An 18115-nucleotide genomic window follows, 5' to 3' on the forward strand; every position below is an offset into this window, starting at 1 on the left:
CTATTTATCTTTTCTTTATCACATTTATTACATTACCGCTATACAGGGCCGGTCCTGTTAATTGTGATGCACAGTGCGAAAAGATCAAAATATGTCCTCCAAACTTTAAATAATAAAGTTTGTTGTAAGTAATATTAGATCAATAAAATTTTTAATTTGAGATGCTGAATGAGTACCAATTATGAATCGAGCACGTATCATAAAACTTGTTAAAAATATAAGACTATTGAATGTTGTATTATAATTTAATGAATAAATAAATTATAGTCTCATGAATGTTAACCTTTTAAATGTAAAGAACTATGTATATTATCATATATTAAATTTATAAAAATATTATTGAAATATGTCAATAAAATTAAAAATGGATAATTTTATAAAATAGTTATGGGGCTCATAAAGTAATTATGAGCCGTTTGTTCGGATTGATTGTATTGGTTCATAAGATTCTTCATTTATTGATTAAGGTTTCCTAATTTTAATAGTAATCGTTATTTTAGCAACAAAAAAAAAAAAAAAAAAAAAAAACTATAATCCGCACATTATATTGGGGTAGTATTATTTTTCTTTTTACTAAAATAACGATCACTATTAAAATTATAATATCTTCATCAATAAATGAAGGATTCTATAAACCGATGATCGTTAAGACTAAAAAAGAGTAAACAATCTAAAAAGACCTAAAGTACAGTTAACTCAATCCGAACCAAAACGAGAACAACCACTAAAAAGCAACCACATCCAATAAAACAAGCTACAATCAACCACCTCCAAACTAAACATAACGACGAAACACCCTAAACACAACCCAAAATAAGAACAACAACAAACACATAACGACGAAACACCCTAAACATAACCCAAAATAAGAACAACAACAAACACATAACACAAGAAGAAGAAAAAAACGATTATAACTAAAAGGGACTTTTCCCATTCCTTTTGTCCGGACGTGACGTCTATCTCTCGACCTTATCAATGATGTTAAACCTATAAAGTTACTTTTCCTTTTCTTATGACTTCTTCATTTAGTATATACATACAATTCCATTAACCCAAGTTAAAAATTACAAAATTTATTCTAAAAGTCTCATAGTCGATCTTAAATTTTGATGCCCCTCGTCTTGTGATACCCAGTGCGGTCGCACGTCTCGCTCACCCCAGGTCCGGCCCTGCCACTATACTCTACAAAAAAACCCCATCACACCCGACACTATTAGAAACACTCTAACAACTTATTGCATATAATCTATACTTCTATATTATCTATTAAACTAAGAACTTCTAACAACTATTGCATATAATTTATACTTCTGTATTATCTATTAAACTAGGACTTTGATGATGTCATAAAAAATTATTATACAAGCAAAAAAAAAAAAAACAAAAAACAAAAACAAAAACTTAAAAAAAATATTCTAAAATATTCATGATGATGTCATTAAAATAATTAATTGTTTATTTAATAAAAATATTAACATGTTAATTGTACAATATGAAAAGCCTTATGTACAACCTTATGGAAAAAACACCCACATGATCATATGTACAATATTTGAAGCATTATGTAAACTTTATGTAAACTTTATGCTAAAACACCCCAATGATTATATGTACAATATTTGAATCATTATTATGTATAACGTTACGATAAAACATTTCAATGACCATATATACAATCTTTAAAACAAATTGTAAAATTCTTTACAAAACACCTCATAAACACAAGTACAAACTTTGAAGCATATTGTACAACCTTCATATAATAATTATATTCAAATATACGTTTTCTTTACGGGATTAAATATGTTACATATTAGGGATGAGCAGAAGTACCAATTTACCGATCCCGTACCGGTACCGACCCGGTACCGGTACCGTTTTACCGGACCGGATGGTAAACGGGACCGGTTCCGGTTCCATTTTTTTGCCTTTTCGGTTTCGGTACATAAGATGCGGTACCGGTACGGTACCAGGAAATTCCCGTATTAGTACCGATTTCATTACCCATATTTTAAATTTTAAAAGGCTGGATTAGTGGATGTGTCTTTTAATATTTTGTAAATTTGAACTTGTAGAATCTCACAAAGCCTGTAAATGTTAAAAATGCAGCCATTGTCTTTTAGGAAATTGTACAACCAACTGAAAACAAAAAAAATTCAAATTTATCGCGTTGATTACGAAAACATGTTTTAATTACTTAATTGACAATTTTATTTTTTCCCTCCCATAACAGCCTGCTTGAAATCATGGCTCAATGTAACAAAATTAGGATTGAATTGTGGAATGGCTTCACATATATTCATTATGTTCAAATACCAACCCACATAAAAGAAAGTCGATTATCTGTTTCTTATGAGCCTTAAAGGCGGCCTTTTATAATACGTGATCTACATGATGGCTTCGTTGATATCTTGATAATTTTGGATGTATATGTTAAATTATACACATTGTTTGATTTTCTAGCGCACTGTGTACACTATATATTAATATCAACTCCAAAATTACCGAGCCACAGATGTAACACTTAACAGTATGCTTTTAAGTCCACCCGTCTGTTTTTTTTAGTGTAAAAAACATATCTTATCTTATATTTTTATGTCAAAATTCGGTACTAACAGGTAAAATACCGAAAATTACCAGTACCGAACCGGTACCGGTATTGAAAAAACGGTACGGTATCGGTATTCGAAATTGGGTAAATTCGGTACCGGTACTTTTCGGTTCCGGTACGGTTCGGTACCGGTTCCGTCCCGTGCTCATCCCTATTACATATGTATGCGAAATACATGTGTCAATAAAAGGTTGTAATGTATGCTTTTATGACAAGGAAAATAATAATTGTGATGAAAATTGAAAGATGGTGGTTGGAGAATGAAGGTAGTTCATTTATTATGTCCAATATGTTTGTATATTATCTTTAATTATTTCGGTTACATATGTTCCATGCAAAATAGTTATGGTACGTTTTCGTTGTAATTATTTGTTACATGCATTTTATAAACTTCATTGATTTGGTTATTTTTTTCTCAATGATTTGGTAAGTATTCTCAATAATAGTATGTTCAAACTTGAATTGTTTAATACACCCGTGATTGATTTCACGGGTCTTTTTAATGGTTCCTAATTACAAATTACACTCTTATACTTTATACTGTCCCTATCACTATTTACATTTTGGACACCAAACCTAATATACAGGATATTCCATGATATCTTAAAAACCTTTGATACTTCCATAGCCAAACAATGGAGCTACACTCTCATTTCTTCAACTCGCTTCCCCCACCCCTTTCCACTAATAATAAACAAACACCAAAATCGAAACTTTTTGAACTCCGGTGTTGCTCCGGCGAACACACCTCCAAAAACCTAAAAAAAGTCGGTTTTGTAGACTATAATAAAGGAGAACGGCAAGTATCGGTACAGGTAACCGGTTTCAAGAAGTCTGATTTACCCAAACGTCACCGGATACGGATTCAATCCGACCCGTTTCAGAAAGACTGGAATATTTCACAACTGGTTTTCAAGATTTTAAAGCTTAATAAATATGAAGATGTTGATGGCTTGCTTAATTGTTGGGCTGGCAGATTTGCTCACAAAAACTACCCTATTCTTATTAAGGTTGTACAATTTCTTAACTCTATTATTAATTTTTATTTTTATCCTAAATATAAATATAACATATAACATAAAGTTACAAACTTTTAATATTTGAGGTGTTTAGTTAAGCTGAAATTCAAAGGTTAGTGAAATGTGAGAAAGTTATTAAGCTTTTTTTTAGCAACTCATAAGGTTTATTTATTTAGGAGTGAGTTTAATTAATAAATAAGCTCACATGCCATTATAATTGTGCTTAAGCTTTAGCCTAATGTCCTATATTCCTCTATGTTATATTTTTAATCACACTTTATATGTATGCTGCTTTGTGATATACAGTTTATTTTATTTGGCTTAAATAAGCTGTTAAACCATAAGTTGTTTGGATACATTATTGAATTCAGATAATGCAATATGTTGATAAGGTGTGTGAATAAGCTAACCTAAACACCCCATTTCATTTTTTATATATAGGTTACTAGAAGATGGTTTTGTGTTTAGTTTGAGTAAATCTGTAGCCAAAAAGGTCAACCTTTTCAGTATTATATATGAATTGGAATTTATTATATATAACTGTACATATATTATGGATATGTTTATTTTTGAAAACCTGTTTTATGCCTAAAATGACGTGAAATAGGACTCTAAACGATCTTGACGTTAATTTTTCTCGTAGATGTTAATGATCCAATTAGTCATAAGTGAAGCTCACTCTCATACTTGTAATGTTGATTTGCTAGTATAGGAAATTACCAAAACAGGTTCCATCGAGCATAGTAATCAAGTCTTCAAATGGATAAAGAATCAGAAGAATTATTGTGCCCACAATGATATATACAACATGATGATCAGGTTACATGCGAGGCATAATCAAACAGATCAGGCACGTGGCTTGTTTTTCGAAATGCAAAAATGGAGGTAAGATTTTTTATCATCATTTCATATGGATGTAAAAAACGTCACTTTTTTAGTTTTTTCTTTTCTTCAGGTGCAAGCCGGATGCTGACACTTTTAATGCTCTCATAAGTGCACATGGTCGAGCTGGTCAATGGCGTTGGGCCACGAATATCATGGAAGACATGCTGCGTGCAGCTGTGTGTATCTTTTTTCTTCCCTTAGAACCGATCTTATATATTTTCATCAAGTTTGCTTCTTTACAGTATGTTTTTTTAAGACATAAGATAAAATAATGTCTTATTCTGCAGACTTAGAAGAATATTTCTAAGTCCTGCAGACTTGGAAGAATACTTCTAAGTCTGCAGACATTAAGTGATTTTGCAGACATAAAAACACACAGTCTTCATTATTCAATATACTACTCAGCACACAAACATTTAGGCTACATCTTCTCTACTGACCACAGATCTTCATACAAGAACATCTTAAAAACAAACAACACCTTATTGTTGTCAAAATCGACCACCTTATTTATAATTTTTTTTTTTCAAGGTACTACCTAGATATTGTTTGTTAACTGGACCATATTGTTTGTTGTTATTCAAATTGCGCACGATCCTCATTTAAGTTAATCTCTTTGTATCCCAGGTTCCTCCTACTCGCTCAACGTATAACAATTTAATTCATGCATGTGGATCAAGTGGGAATTGGAAAGAGGCTCTAAAAGTCTCCAAGAAAATGACAGAAAACGGGGTGGGGCCGGATCTGGTGACTCACAATATAGTTTTATCCGCTTTTAAAACAGGGTCTCAGTATTCGAAAGCACTTTCTTATTTCGAGTTGATGAAAGGAACAAAGATTCGACCCGATACCACAACTTTAAACATTGTGATCCATTGTCTTGTAAAATTGGGACAATTCGGAAAAGCAATTGAACTTTTTCACTCAATGAGGGAGAAAAGAACTGAATGTGATCCAGATATCGTGACGTTTACTAGTATCATTCATTTGTACTCGGTTTCGGGTCAAATTGAAAACTGCAAGGCTGTTTTCAACACAATGATTGCTGAAGGTTTTAAACCAAATATCGTATCTTATAATGCACTTTTAGGGGCGTACGCTTCTCGCGGGATGAGTAATGAAGCATTATCGGTTTTTAATGATATTAAGAAAAACGGGTTTCGACCCGATGTTGTATCGTATACATCTTTACTCAATTCCTATGGAAGATCACAACAACCCGAAAAGGCCATGGAGGTATTTAACTTGATGAAAAGGAATAATCTGAAGCCAAATGTTGTCACTTATAATGCTTTAATTGACGCCTTTGGATCCAACGGTTTTTTGCCCACAGCTGTCGATATGCTGCCCGAAATGGAATCCAACGGTCTGCAACCGAACGTTGTCTCGATTAGTACTTTGTTAGCGTGTTGTGGTCGTTATGGTCAAAACGTCAAGATCGACTGCATACTTGCTGCGGCTGATTCACGGGGAATTTGTCTGAATACCGTTGCGTATAATTCGGCTATAGGCAGTTATATGAACATTGGAGAATATGATAAAGCAGTAGCTTTATATAAGTCGATGAGGCAAAAAAATGTTAAACCTGATACGGTTACGTATACTATTCTTATCAGTAGTTGTTCAAAGATGTCGAAATATACCGAAGCTCTTGAATTTCTTGATGAAATGGTGGATTTGGATATACCCTTGTCTAATGAAGTTTTTTCGTCTGCAATATCTGTGTATAGTAAACAGGTTAGTCCTTAGAAGAATTATGCATTTCGATCACGTTTATCATTTAATCAAATATGCGTCCAGTTTTTTAATTCACACATATTCAGGGTCAACTTTTGGAGGCAGAGTCGTTGTTCTCGAAAATGAAGATGATACATGGTGTTCCTGATGTTGTTGCGTATACAACAATGCTACATGCGTATAGTGCTGCAGGTACTATAGTGTTCTTACATTTGATCAATGACAATCAAGATGGGTGTGTTATCTAAAATAAATTTTCTAAAAGAGTAATCATAAACAGATAATCGGTATTATGAAATCGGATGCTGTAAATGGTATTTGGATGTCTTTAATCTGTAATGATTACTTCTCATTACGTCAGGGTTCCAAAAATTCTGAAAATTTGAATGAAATGATACAGTTTTCTTTGATAGTCAGTATGCAACTTATCATTCAAGATTTGTTATTCGGACCCTAAATGGAAATTTGAGTAGGTTACCTAAATTTGAAGTTGAAGCACTGTTGTAAAAGCCGGCCGATTCGGTTGATGCCTCGGTTTGGGGACTAGCCCGTCCCGAATCGCCAAAAAAGGCCTTAAAAGTTGGTCAACGCTAAAAAGTCTGGTCAAAGTCTGGTTGAGTCGGCCGAGTCGGATCTGAGTCTGTGAAAGTCAAAGTTAGGTATAATATTATATTTTTTAACACTAGATTTTGTACCATATATCTATGTTTGAAATATTTATATATTAGGTTTGGGGACTAGTCCGTCTCGACTCGCCAAATAACGCCTTAAAAAGTCGGTCAACACTAGAAAACTGGGTCAAAGTCTGGTTGAGTTGGCCAAGTCGGATCTGAGTCTGTCAAAGTCAAAGTTGGGTAAAAAAATATATTTTTTAATACTAGATTTTGTACCATATATCTATATTTGAAATATTTATATACTGTGTTTAATATATTTATGTGTAAACATATATGTTTAATTTGTTAATTACTAAAAGTAAACGTTGCTCAACGCCCGACTCTTCCTTTCAAGGTCACGACCTACTCGTCCCTGACTCGCGACTTTTACAACCGGTTGCAATCGAAGATATGAAAACACATATGAAACACCTTCTAAATATGGATCAGAAAGCTGCTAAGTTGTTTGTCTTATTGCAGAGAAATGGGATAATGCATTTGCGTTGTTTCAAGAAATGGAAATGAATGGTGTTGAGCCAGATCTTGTAGCTTGTTCAGCTTTAATGAGAGCTTGTAATAAAGGGAACCAACCTGCTAAAGTTATTGTCATAGCCGAATTTATGCAAGAGAGGAATATACCGATGACCGACACCATCTACTACGAGATGTTGTCCGCATGTAGTATGTAAGTTTCATATAATTATGTTAATTTTTTAAATAGAACTGTACACTATATATGCAAGAGGATTTTGCATTGAAAGTTGGGTTTATTTTGACCATTCGATTCCTTCTTAGCTAAGTTTTTAAATTGACCCATTAGAGATTGGATATAACCTGTTTTGACCCAGTGTAAGGTAAATGGGTTGAAATTACCACCTTTGTTTTCATCATGTTTTTTTGCTCTAAGTAATACTAGTATCTGATTTAGTCAACGAGATTGGAGAAAGACGATTGAACTAATTGGATTGATGGAGCCATCGTTCAATGTAATGTCGATAGGACTTTTGAATCAACTTCTGCATTCGATCGGAAAATTAGGGAAGACAGAAACCATGATGAAGGTGATTTTTTATTTTATATAAAAAAATTGAAATAAACTAACTTCATGATCAGTAAAGGTCATCTGTCTCATGATTCGTTTGTCTGATAATTTATGCAGGTATTTTATAAAATTGTGGCAACAGGTGCTGAAATTAATAACTCTACATATACAGTGTTGCTAAAGAATCTTCTGGCGGTAGGAAATTGGAGAAAGTACCTTGAGGTAATTTTCTCAAACTTTTTATAGAAATATTATTTTTTAAGTCAGAATTTTAACGGGCTGGATAATCAGTCAAATTGGGTAACATTGGTACACCGTACATATTGGAATGAGTCCAGTCAGTATTGACCTATACCACTTACTTTTCAATGTTTTAAAATGTTTTTGTAAATTATCAGTGTTCAAATATGTTTTGAAAAGTTATAGCATTGCAATAATGATCAAGTATGTTGACTAAAATGATTCAGGAAGCTCTATATAGTAGTATATATACTTTGATAGATTTTGATGAATTTTAAACTGATAATACAAACCATCTCAAGATGTCCTAGTGGTTGGGCCCTCATTTCCTTACAAGAGGTCTCGGGTTCAAACCTCACTAGTTCCTGGGTGGCTAGGGAACAGGATAACTCGGTTTGGTTGTGTACATCTGGATAAAGTACCCCTTCCCTAGGTAGCCTGAGTAGGGAAAATCTTATCTGTTTACCCGTTTATACTAACACATCTAAGGATTTTTTTTTTTTATTTTTTATTTTTTTGAATTCTACCCATTTGACCGGTTAGAGATAAGAATAACCAGAATATAATAACTAGGTCGAGATTGTCACCTTTATTTTTTGTATACCATATATATTTATGATGATCCTCGGTATCTTATTAGGTATTGGAGTGGATGGAAGATTCTGGAGTACAACCTTCAGTTGAAATGTATCAAAGTATACATGCCTTTGCACAAACTAGTGGGGGTGAATTTTCTGTTATCATACAAGATAGACTTGGTATGCTTCTTGTTTTTATTTGTGTATTATTAGTATTATCATTAGTATTATTTAATTTGGCCGTTAAAATTTGGAATTAGTATCCAAATTATCTAGAAGACCTCGTCTTCCGAAAAAAATAAAAAATTCTTCTGCTTTAATTGATGAAAACAATTTCGCTCATTCCGTTTCCATTTCATTTCAGTATATCCTTTAAAGCACCAAACTTTTTTATAGATCATAATCTTAAAATATATGATAATAAATACCATTGTTTTTCTCATTGATTTGTATTGGTCCTTCACAAAGTAGTCCACTCGGGTTTTATCATTCTTATGAATGAATTTTACAGACTGCTTGAGACGAAAAACACATGTATGAGGTCAAAACAATCAGTAGTCCACTCGGGTTTTATCATTCTTGTGAGGCCTTGATTCAACACGAGTTTCGCAAAGCAGCTTAGAGAATCAGAACAAAGATGCTAGCCTTAAATGTATATGAATTCTCTGAACCGTAGTGGCAGAGGTTGGTGACTTAAGGGTGCAACCAAGTGGACCGAGGTTGTGTGCAGACAATAATAGAAACGCATGAGAAAGATGCAGCATGCATTCTTTGGCTCTAATTTACAAGTATTGTAAATATGTTAAAGGATTCTTCTAAATTTGTATAATTTTAAGTGTTATTAGGATAACATATCTTGGGTCAATTGTTCATACCAATTTTAGTGAATTTCTAACGTGTTCAATGTATGTGAAAAGAGTCATGTGTACTATACAACAGTAGAAATCAATGTTTAATTGTTTATGATGAAATTTTTTAGTAGTGGGACATGAATATCAGGTTGAATTTGTATTTACCAGTATAAGGTTGGCTTTTGGATGACGATGTCAACTTGTACAAAGTAGCTTAATTTGGATGTTAAATTAAATTTTCTCTTTCCACCTATCATTCTATCTACATATCGAAATGAAACCCAAATAAATAGTAAACTTAATAGGTTCTACAAACTTACAACAAACTTTTCTTTTCTTACAATTCAACTCCACCCTTTCTGACACTTAACTTTACAGTTTTCACAAACTTTACCACAAACTTCTCACACACAAAACCTCTCATTCATTATAAACCCGTCAAACAATTTTTACTATCTAATAACTATTTATTATTATTATTATTATTATTATTATTATTATTATTATTATTATTATTATTATTATTATTATTATTATTATTATTATTATTATTATTATTATTATTATCTAATAGTAGTAGGGAAAATGAATAGTGAAGTTCATAAGGTTTACAAAATTACAACAAACTTTTTTTTTAAAAAAATTCAACCACAACCTTTATAATAGTTAACTTTATTGCTTTTATAAACTTACCACAAACTTTTCACATTTTATAATTTAAACATAAAACCTCTCACTCATTATAAATCGACCACATAATTATATTATACCTATTTACTAAAAGGTAAAACCTTATAAATAGTGAACTTTATGGTTTCTATAATTTTACAACAAACTTTCAATCTTCCGTAATTCAACCACAACCATTATTATCATTATGGTTTAACTTTACGTTTATTAGAAATCAAACACATAACATTTTATTTACTAATAATCAACCACATAACTTTTCACTTATTACAAATCGTTAATGTTGCTACTATTAATATAATTGTTATTTTTATTTTATTGTTATTATTTGATTTTTTTATACTTTGAGTTTTTTTTAGCCATTTCAGTTTATGTCATTTGCTTCTATTTTTTTCTTTACTTTATAATCGAATTTAGCTAACGTTCTTCCGCTGCATCGCGAGGGAGCCACAACTAGTTTCCTCTAATTATTTGTTAAATTAAATCTTCTCTTTCCACCTATCATTTCCTATAATTATTTGTTAAATTACTCCACTGTTCCATATTAATAGTTCTGTTTTGCACTGTTTTGACATTGCAACTTTTTTATTTTTATTTTTAACTTTGACTTTGAATATTTTTATTTGTATTAAATATTATTCGATAAAAATTATATTAATGGATTGATTTTTAAATATATTTTTGTTGATACAACGTTCATTATGTATTATACAATATATTGAAAGTAGTAGTAGTAGTAGTAATAATAATAATAATAATAATAATAATAATAATAATAATAAATAATTTATTTAAAGTAAATGATAGAAAAAATTACGCCATTGATACCCGTGGTTTGTATACTTTTGCATTAGTGATACCCAAACTTTACTTATCATACGTAAATGACGAAATTACTCTCACATGCATTGCACATGTGAAGTGTTGGGTACTAACCACGATTGTCCAACAAAACTAAAGTCCTAATGAAGCAAAAAAAAAGTATAGGTGCTGTGATGAAAATCAAAACAAACAACAGATACTATCGACCTAATTTTTTCTTTAATCTCAATAACTCGTAAAAACTTTCTAAACACACCCAGTAACTTGAATGTAGCTATTTTAGATTTAGCGTTGTCGTTAAAATAAACATAAAATCACCGATTCTCTTAATTATTCCCCTTATTTTACGGTCAAACCAACCAGAGATTCCTGATTCGCATTTGTGAATTTTAGGCGACAAAAGACACGTGTACAGCTGACGCCACATTAAGCACCTGACAAACAGTTTTTAAACACCTGCAAAATTACATTTCTACCCTCTCTAGCCGTTATGCAGGATTCTTCACTAAATCCAAGGTCACTTTCGTCATTTTCCACACCCTCATCCCTCATCACTGTTTTTCCCCCTTTGCTGACAAATGAACACTCCCTCACAAATACGTACACACACAGTTATTACATACATCTATAATACTCTCTGATTAATCCCCTCTTTCTCTCTCCTAGGGTTTCTAATCAGATGGCTGCCGCGTCATCTTCTGATCCAGTAATGAAATCCGAAGGTAGCGGTGAAACTTCCGACGCGGCGGCGATGACGGCATCTGCGTCGGTAGGTAAAGTTAATAATTATCAGCAGCAACAGTTAATGGTGAAGTATAGAGGATTGAAGAAATCGAAGAAGGATAGAGGTTGTACGGCTAGAGAACGTATTAGTAAAATGCCTCCTTGTGCTGCCGGAAAACGTAGCTCTATTTACCGTGGTGTTACTAGGTATATATCAAATATCAAATTTAAATTATGATTTTGGTTATGTATGTATTCTGAATTTTGATTGTTAATTGTATTAAATGTTCTATGGAGTAGTATTAGAAAATAATAATTTAATATATCAGTAAATAAATGTAGTTAAATTTGAATAATCTCAGATATGCCACCTGCTTATTACTGGAATTGGTTAGTTTCTTCATCAGCAATGTATTGACTAGTTGGTGTTAGGCTAATACATATATTGAGCTCAATTCGTTTGATAGCTCGAATAGCTTAAAAGTGTGTACATAAGGCCTTATTCTAGCTTGACCTATAGATATAGTAACACATACACAGGGTTTGGAAAACTTAATTAGTCGAGTCGAGATGTTATGAACTCGATGAAACCTTGTATTGTGTGAAGCTCTTTTCGATTCAAAAATAAAGTCTATAACGTTAGACCTTGAATCGCCTGATAAAATGCTGACATGTTTGTAGAAAAATTTCTATGCTGCACTACCTTTCTTGGCACAAATGTTCTCTTAGCTGGTCTAAAGATGACATAATTAACTCCGACAGTATTGCGTCAGCTTCTCCTCCATCCAGTATCTCGTCCTTCATATATCAATCATTGAATAATCAATAACGAACTCAATTTGTTGAAAATTCAATTATAATGGAATCATAACCCTTCAAAGTATTCTTCAATTTTGACCTTTATATATTTATGTGGTGGTTAAGACAAAATCAACCGAAGATGAGATTACTTACATCCTGAAGTGTTGTAATATGATCAATGAAGAGACAATTGCTGAAGTAGGGAGGGAGGGATGTATACCTTTGACCCAGGCTTAGGCTCGTTACACCTCATGGACTGTTCATAGATAATGAGTTATGTATGAAATGACCTTTCTTAGCATTTTGAAGCAATAAGGATGGTTTACAGAGTGTTAGACTTGAGCCCTTGACCTTAGGGTGTAAAGCCTTGTCCTCTAGCAACTCAGCTAGGTCAGCTCAAATATTTGCAGAAATGTATTCATATACAGTTTCTTTGAGGAAATCAGAGCAATGAGTATGTGTTAAAATAGTTCTTTAATCTTCTATCACAGCGATAATCAGTGGCTTTATTATGCCAAGATACTAAATTATTACACTAATACGTATAATCACACAGAAGTTGGTTTTAATCCTTTAAGGAAATACATATGCTAATTAGCAGTATTCAAGAGATAAGCAGTCGAGCACCTAGGCTGTTTCTTATCACCGAATTACAGTTTAAAAGTGCTGCTATAACCAATTCTGCAACCTTTGTCACTGCCATAGTTAGTGGTGTTTTTCATTGTAAAATAACTAGATTTTACACTCTCATTCAGAGTTCTGACATGTGTTAAAAAATGGTCCCAGGCATAGATGGACAGGTCGTTATGAAGCACATTTATGGGATAAAAGTACCTGGAATCAGAATCAGAATAAGAAAGGAAAGCAAGGTATCATCTTTATGTATCCATGTTTTGTGTAAGTGTACCTAAATTTGCCACAAATGATTGAAAATATGTTCTTGTATACTTGTCAGATACACAAGTTAAGTGTTGTAATTTCTAACGTGATTACTCTTTTCTTATGCATTGTATGGGCATCATTCTGGACATTTGGTATAACAGTTTACTTAGGTAAGGTTTTTAATTCGATATAACCATAAACTTCAATGTCTACATTCATTTCTACTCTATTAAGGGCTATCGATTGATACATAACTTTAGGTGCATATGATGATGAGGAAGCTGCTGCCAGAGCATACGATCTTGCTGCCTTGAAGTATTGGGGGCCTGGGACCCTCATTAATTTTCCGGTTAGAACTTTTTATATGAAATTTCATTTATGGTATCATATCTCTGTACCAACTTCTTAGGTACTGTATTGATTGATTTATAATCATACAGTCCCATATGTAAGATAACGTTCCTTACTTTTTCTCCGTTTCTTGTTTCCTTCTATTGAAATCGAAGTGTCAATTTTTTGGTCTTAGGTCACAGACTATACAAGAGACCTTGAAGAGATGCAAAATTTATCAAGAGAAGATTACCTTGCATCACTCCGTAGGTATAAAACGCAGCTAATAAACACATGTGCACATCTATTTCCCCTTGCTTGCCTTTTTTTATTTGTTTCATCATCGTTGCAGAAAAGGCAGTGGTTTCTCAAGGGGAACCTCTAAATCTCGTGGAGTTACCAGGTATGCTGATAGTGTTACTGTTCTGCATAAGCAATAAGTATCAGTATTTTACCTAGGGTTGTTGACACTTTTTTTCCGACAATACAATGCTCCAAATTTCTTATTTTTGGAACTAAATAAATCATTCAAACACCTACCATGCGCAAAATCCAGTTACCAACTATAGTCGTTTACTAATCACATTCTACCATGCATATCTAAGATTTTGTATCATGCATAATATTTTTTAGCTTTCTGTTTTTGCTATAAATCAGTACTAGATGGGACTCGCCCCTGGGTCGTATTGCTGGAGCTGATTACCAAAATTGCACGCATCATGGTAAGCAAGAGTTTACAACCAAAATAGATCTTAGTAAATAGTAACTTATGCACATCCTCTTCCTGAAACCATAGCAATTACAAAGCATAAATAATAAAATATTTAACAATCACAAGATGACATAGTGGTTGGCGTCCTCGTATCTTCACAAGAGGTCTCAAGATTTCAAGTTCAAAGCTCACTATGAGTCATTTTGGGTGGGCGGGAAAAGGGTCAAAACAGGCATGGGATAACCCGGTTAGGCCGCTTACATCTAAAGCAAAATACTCTCCTTTCCCCACTAACCTAGGTTACATGGAAAACCTATTTTGTTTACTCGTTCAAATAATATAATATTTCTTTTCTTCTATGGCTTATATGCTTCATGCGCTCGACTCATTTACCTATATTAATGGGTCGATTCAGGTTATCTTTTATCTCTGTCTGGTTAAAGATCAAAGTAGCCTAAAAGGGAAAGGATTAGATTGGCTGAACAAATAAAGATACTTTATTTATATTAATTATAACAGAATTAGTGGACCAAAACGTGTTTCAGTTCAATGCAATCCAAAGGAAAACCACAAAAGATACTATTTTGCACCCAATACTTCAAAGACATAGTTATATATGCCGACCCTCATAATTTATATCGAGAGTACTTGTTTCCTAATCCGGTGCAATGCAGGGGATGATACAACAACAGAGAATGAATATGTTGGTGGATTTTATATGGATAGGAAAATCGATCTTACACCATACATAAAGTGGTGGGGACCCAACAAGTCTCGCCAAACTGAATCTCACGTGAAATCATCAGATGAAACAACTCATGGTAGTTCAGAGGACATTGGAAGTGACCTTAAAACACCCGAGTGGGTAACTCAATCCACCGAGCCCTATAAACTGCCTCGTCTGGGTGTGTCCCCTGAAGGAAAACAACAAAAAGGGTCTTCAGTATCTGCCATGAGTATATTGTCACGTTCTGCAGCCTACAAAAGCTTACAAGAGAAAGCCTCCAAAAAGGAAAAGGAAGAAGTTGAGAATGATGAAAATGAAAATAAAAGTAACATTAACAAAATGGATTACGGTAAGGCAGCTGAAAAGTCAACTCATGATGAGGGATTTGGAGTTGCATCAGGGATGGAGAGAAATACGTACCCACTGGCTCCGTTTTTGTCGGCCCCACTTTTGACCAATTACAATACTATTGACACGTTGACGGACCCAATTCTTTGGTCATCCTTGGTCCCTTCTCCTCGTATTGGATCTTCTCAGCCAGTGGAGGTTAGTACCATCATGAATATATATGAGTGTTTTTTTTGTTTAATATTGTAGGTATCACATGCTTGGGTTAACTAGTTGATCTGATCTGTTTCTGTTTGGGTTGAAATGGGTCACTTGTATTTTGGAAACGAGCCTGAGATTTGGGCCCCGGTTTAAAAAAATTAAATAATAATTTGACCCATTTGTAAGTAACTGGGTCAAAGTTAGCATCTCTAATCTTTTTGTATGAAACCTTAGTTGTAGGACTGAAGAAATATCGGAAATATCAATTCAACCACTCTTAATCTTAAATTTTTCAACGAAAAAGACAACTTTAAACTTAAACCCATCTTTCAAATGGATGGTTCTGAAATTCTAAATTAGCTAGCATAGTAGAAAAATTGACAAATATACACTTTTTTATAAAGTGTTAGAACAATATACATTTTTTTTTTCAAAAACATTGGTAATATACACCATTCAATCGAATAAAAATTTGGGATCACCACCCGATAAGGTGATTTTGAAATGTTAGAATTAGTTTTCTCAAAGGGTTAATTTGATATACCTATAACAGCCGGTTATTAGGTTCTTTAATGCTTTTAATTGCCATGAAAATTTCTGCCTAATCGCCGTTCAAAAAAAAAAAAAATGTATGCCGAAGTTTTTATTATTTACCGACATGTTCTGGCAATCTAACTCGTTACATATTGAATATTTATCGTCAGGCAACAAAGACTGAAACCAGTTCAGATTATAGTTTCTTCCAACAAGAGGACTTGCTACCTTCATGATCTAAGTAAGAGGTGCGATGTTTGTCCAAACTCTCTTGGTAAAACGGCATACTTAAGACAAGAAAATGTTGCTAGATGTGCAATTGGTGTGTTAGGTAAGTTTTGGTTTAAAGAAAGTTGCTTGAAATCAATATAATATATGTAAGTATACATTTAATATAGAAGAAGTATTTATAAAGAGTACAATAGATAGATATGAAGTATAGGAAAATGATGAATGGTTTTGGTATTTGTTGAAAAGATCTTGCTAGAGTTCAATAGGGTTGCAAATGAGCCAAGCTTTTTCAAGTTAAAATGCAAACTCTTAATGAGTACGTTGTGATGTATGCTCGAGTCTTGTGAAAGATTATGAAGAGAGGTCGTCATTTCGAGCTTGCTCTTTTGCGAACACAAATTTATTCATCAAACACGCGATTGTCGTTGATTGATAACTCGTCTGAAGTTATAGAGTGAAATTATTTTCCGTAGCATGGATCATGTCTTCACTCCTTAAGATATGCGTATGTGGCTAATGAATTTCGTGTATATTTTTATTTTTAATAAATAAATGTGAGAAGAGTGGAAATAAGAAAACGCAAGGAAGAAATGTATTAAGCTCACTACAAATGATCGAGTCCAAACCTATTCATTTTTTTTTTATCTTGCATAGTAGAGTCAAACACAATACAATTCTATTGTATTAATATTAATATTCATATTTAATATTAAATTAACTTGAAAATTATTAATTAAATTTTAAGTTTTTATTTATATAGCTAATTTGGAAAAAATGGGTAATATAAGTTGGACTTTGATTAAATTCACGTACACATCAATTGGATAAACCTAAGAAACTCGAGACATCTCTGTCAAAATAAACATATTTTATACGGGGTTTCAAATTCTTCGATTCGTGTTCATATCAAACAATAAAACCCGTTGCCATTTAATCAACAATTAGGAAATATAGAAAAAGAGCATATTGGTTTTTCAACTTTTTCGTTATCTTCTTTGGTTTGTTATTTTCTTATCCCACGTATTGAAAAATATGTCGTAGTATTGAAAAATATGTCTTGTCTTATTTATGAGAAACGTTTTGCATGTAAAACATGCGTAATCTAATTATTATACATATGTTTTTTTAATTTGAACGGTAATGATTTTAGTAATAGGCTAGCAAGAAGTTAGCGAAAAACAAACAATTACAAGGATTATAAAATTGTTTAAATCGTATCAACTTACTTTCAGGGTATTTTAAGACCCAAACAACACAGGTGATTAAGTAAAATCACTCACAATGACAAACGAAAGTAATAAGCAAAAATTAAAAGAAAACGAGATATAATCTGGTTATATGTAATAAATGAGATTACTTTAATTTATGGACCAAACTAGAAAGTATATTATTGATTTCGTGCATACAAGTTATGAGATACACAATGTCTACTTATTGTGTATAAAAGAGTTCAAAACCAAAGATAACAAGGAATTCTAATCCAAAACTTCAG

At 32.7% G+C, this 18115-nt stretch overlaps 2 protein-coding genes and 1 long non-coding RNA gene across 3 annotated transcripts; 2 read left to right on the top strand and 1 right to left on the bottom strand.

Moving 5' to 3' along the window:
• Positions 1 to 3173: 3173 nt before the first annotated feature.
• LOC139871533 (pentatricopeptide repeat-containing protein At2g41720) lies at positions 3174 to 9776 on the top strand. The gene is made up of 10 exons (XM_071859234.1): positions 3174 to 3624; positions 4346 to 4518; positions 4589 to 4694; positions 5146 to 6255; positions 6342 to 6447; positions 7392 to 7596; positions 7840 to 7972; positions 8071 to 8175; positions 8834 to 8951; positions 9283 to 9776. Exons 1-10 carry the CDS (start codon positions 3250 to 3252, stop codon positions 9309 to 9311), a joined length of 2460 nt encoding a protein of 819 aa, XP_071715335.1. The 5' UTR covers positions 3174 to 3249; the 3' UTR covers positions 9312 to 9776.
• Positions 9777 to 11751: 1975 nt separating this feature from the next.
• On the top strand, positions 11752 to 16781 carry LOC139871534 (AP2-like ethylene-responsive transcription factor At2g41710). Its single transcript, XM_071859235.1, has 9 exons — positions 11752 to 12064; positions 13445 to 13527; positions 13702 to 13710; positions 13801 to 13889; positions 14067 to 14140; positions 14223 to 14273; positions 14528 to 14592; positions 15257 to 15855; positions 16563 to 16781. Exons 1-9 carry the CDS (start codon positions 11814 to 11816, stop codon positions 16626 to 16628), a joined length of 1287 nt encoding a protein of 428 aa, XP_071715336.1. The 5' UTR covers positions 11752 to 11813; the 3' UTR covers positions 16629 to 16781.
• Positions 13878 to 15838, bottom strand: LOC139871535 (uncharacterized). Its single transcript, XR_011766669.1, has 3 exons — positions 15730 to 15838; positions 15324 to 15496; positions 13878 to 14295 (listed from the first exon to the last, which is right to left on the bottom strand). It is a non-coding gene; the product is annotated as an uncharacterized lncRNA (long non-coding RNA).
• Positions 16782 to 18115: the final 1334 nt, after the last annotated feature.

The sequence above is a fragment of the Rutidosis leptorrhynchoides genome, chromosome 10 (assembly GCF_046630445.1).
Source record: "Rutidosis leptorrhynchoides isolate AG116_Rl617_1_P2 chromosome 10, CSIRO_AGI_Rlap_v1, whole genome shotgun sequence".
Classification (NCBI taxonomy): Eukaryota; Viridiplantae; Streptophyta; class Magnoliopsida; order Asterales; family Asteraceae; genus Rutidosis; species Rutidosis leptorrhynchoides.

Excerpts from the sequence above, each read along its gene's own strand:
- LOC139871533 (XM_071859234.1), top strand. The coding sequence starts at position 3,250 with ATGGAGCTACACTCTCATTTCTTCAACTCGCTTCCCCCACCCCTTTCC. Across the intron at positions 4,695-5,145 it reads AAGACATGCTGCGTGCAGCT|GTTCCTCCTACTCGCTCAAC; the intron begins GTGTGTATCTTT and ends TTTGTATCCCAG. Across the intron at positions 6,256-6,341 it reads TATCTGTGTATAGTAAACAG|GGTCAACTTTTGGAGGCAGA; the intron begins GTTAGTCCTTAG and ends ACACATATTCAG.
- LOC139871534 (XM_071859235.1), top strand. The coding sequence starts at position 11,814 with ATGGCTGCCGCGTCATCTTCTGATCCAGTAATGAAATCCGAAGGTAGC. Across the intron at positions 14,141-14,222 it reads TACCTTGCATCACTCCGTAG|AAAAGGCAGTGGTTTCTCAA; the intron begins GTATAAAACGCA and ends TCATCGTTGCAG. Across the intron at positions 14,274-14,527 it reads AAATCTCGTGGAGTTACCAG|TACTAGATGGGACTCGCCCC; the intron begins GTATGCTGATAG and ends GCTATAAATCAG.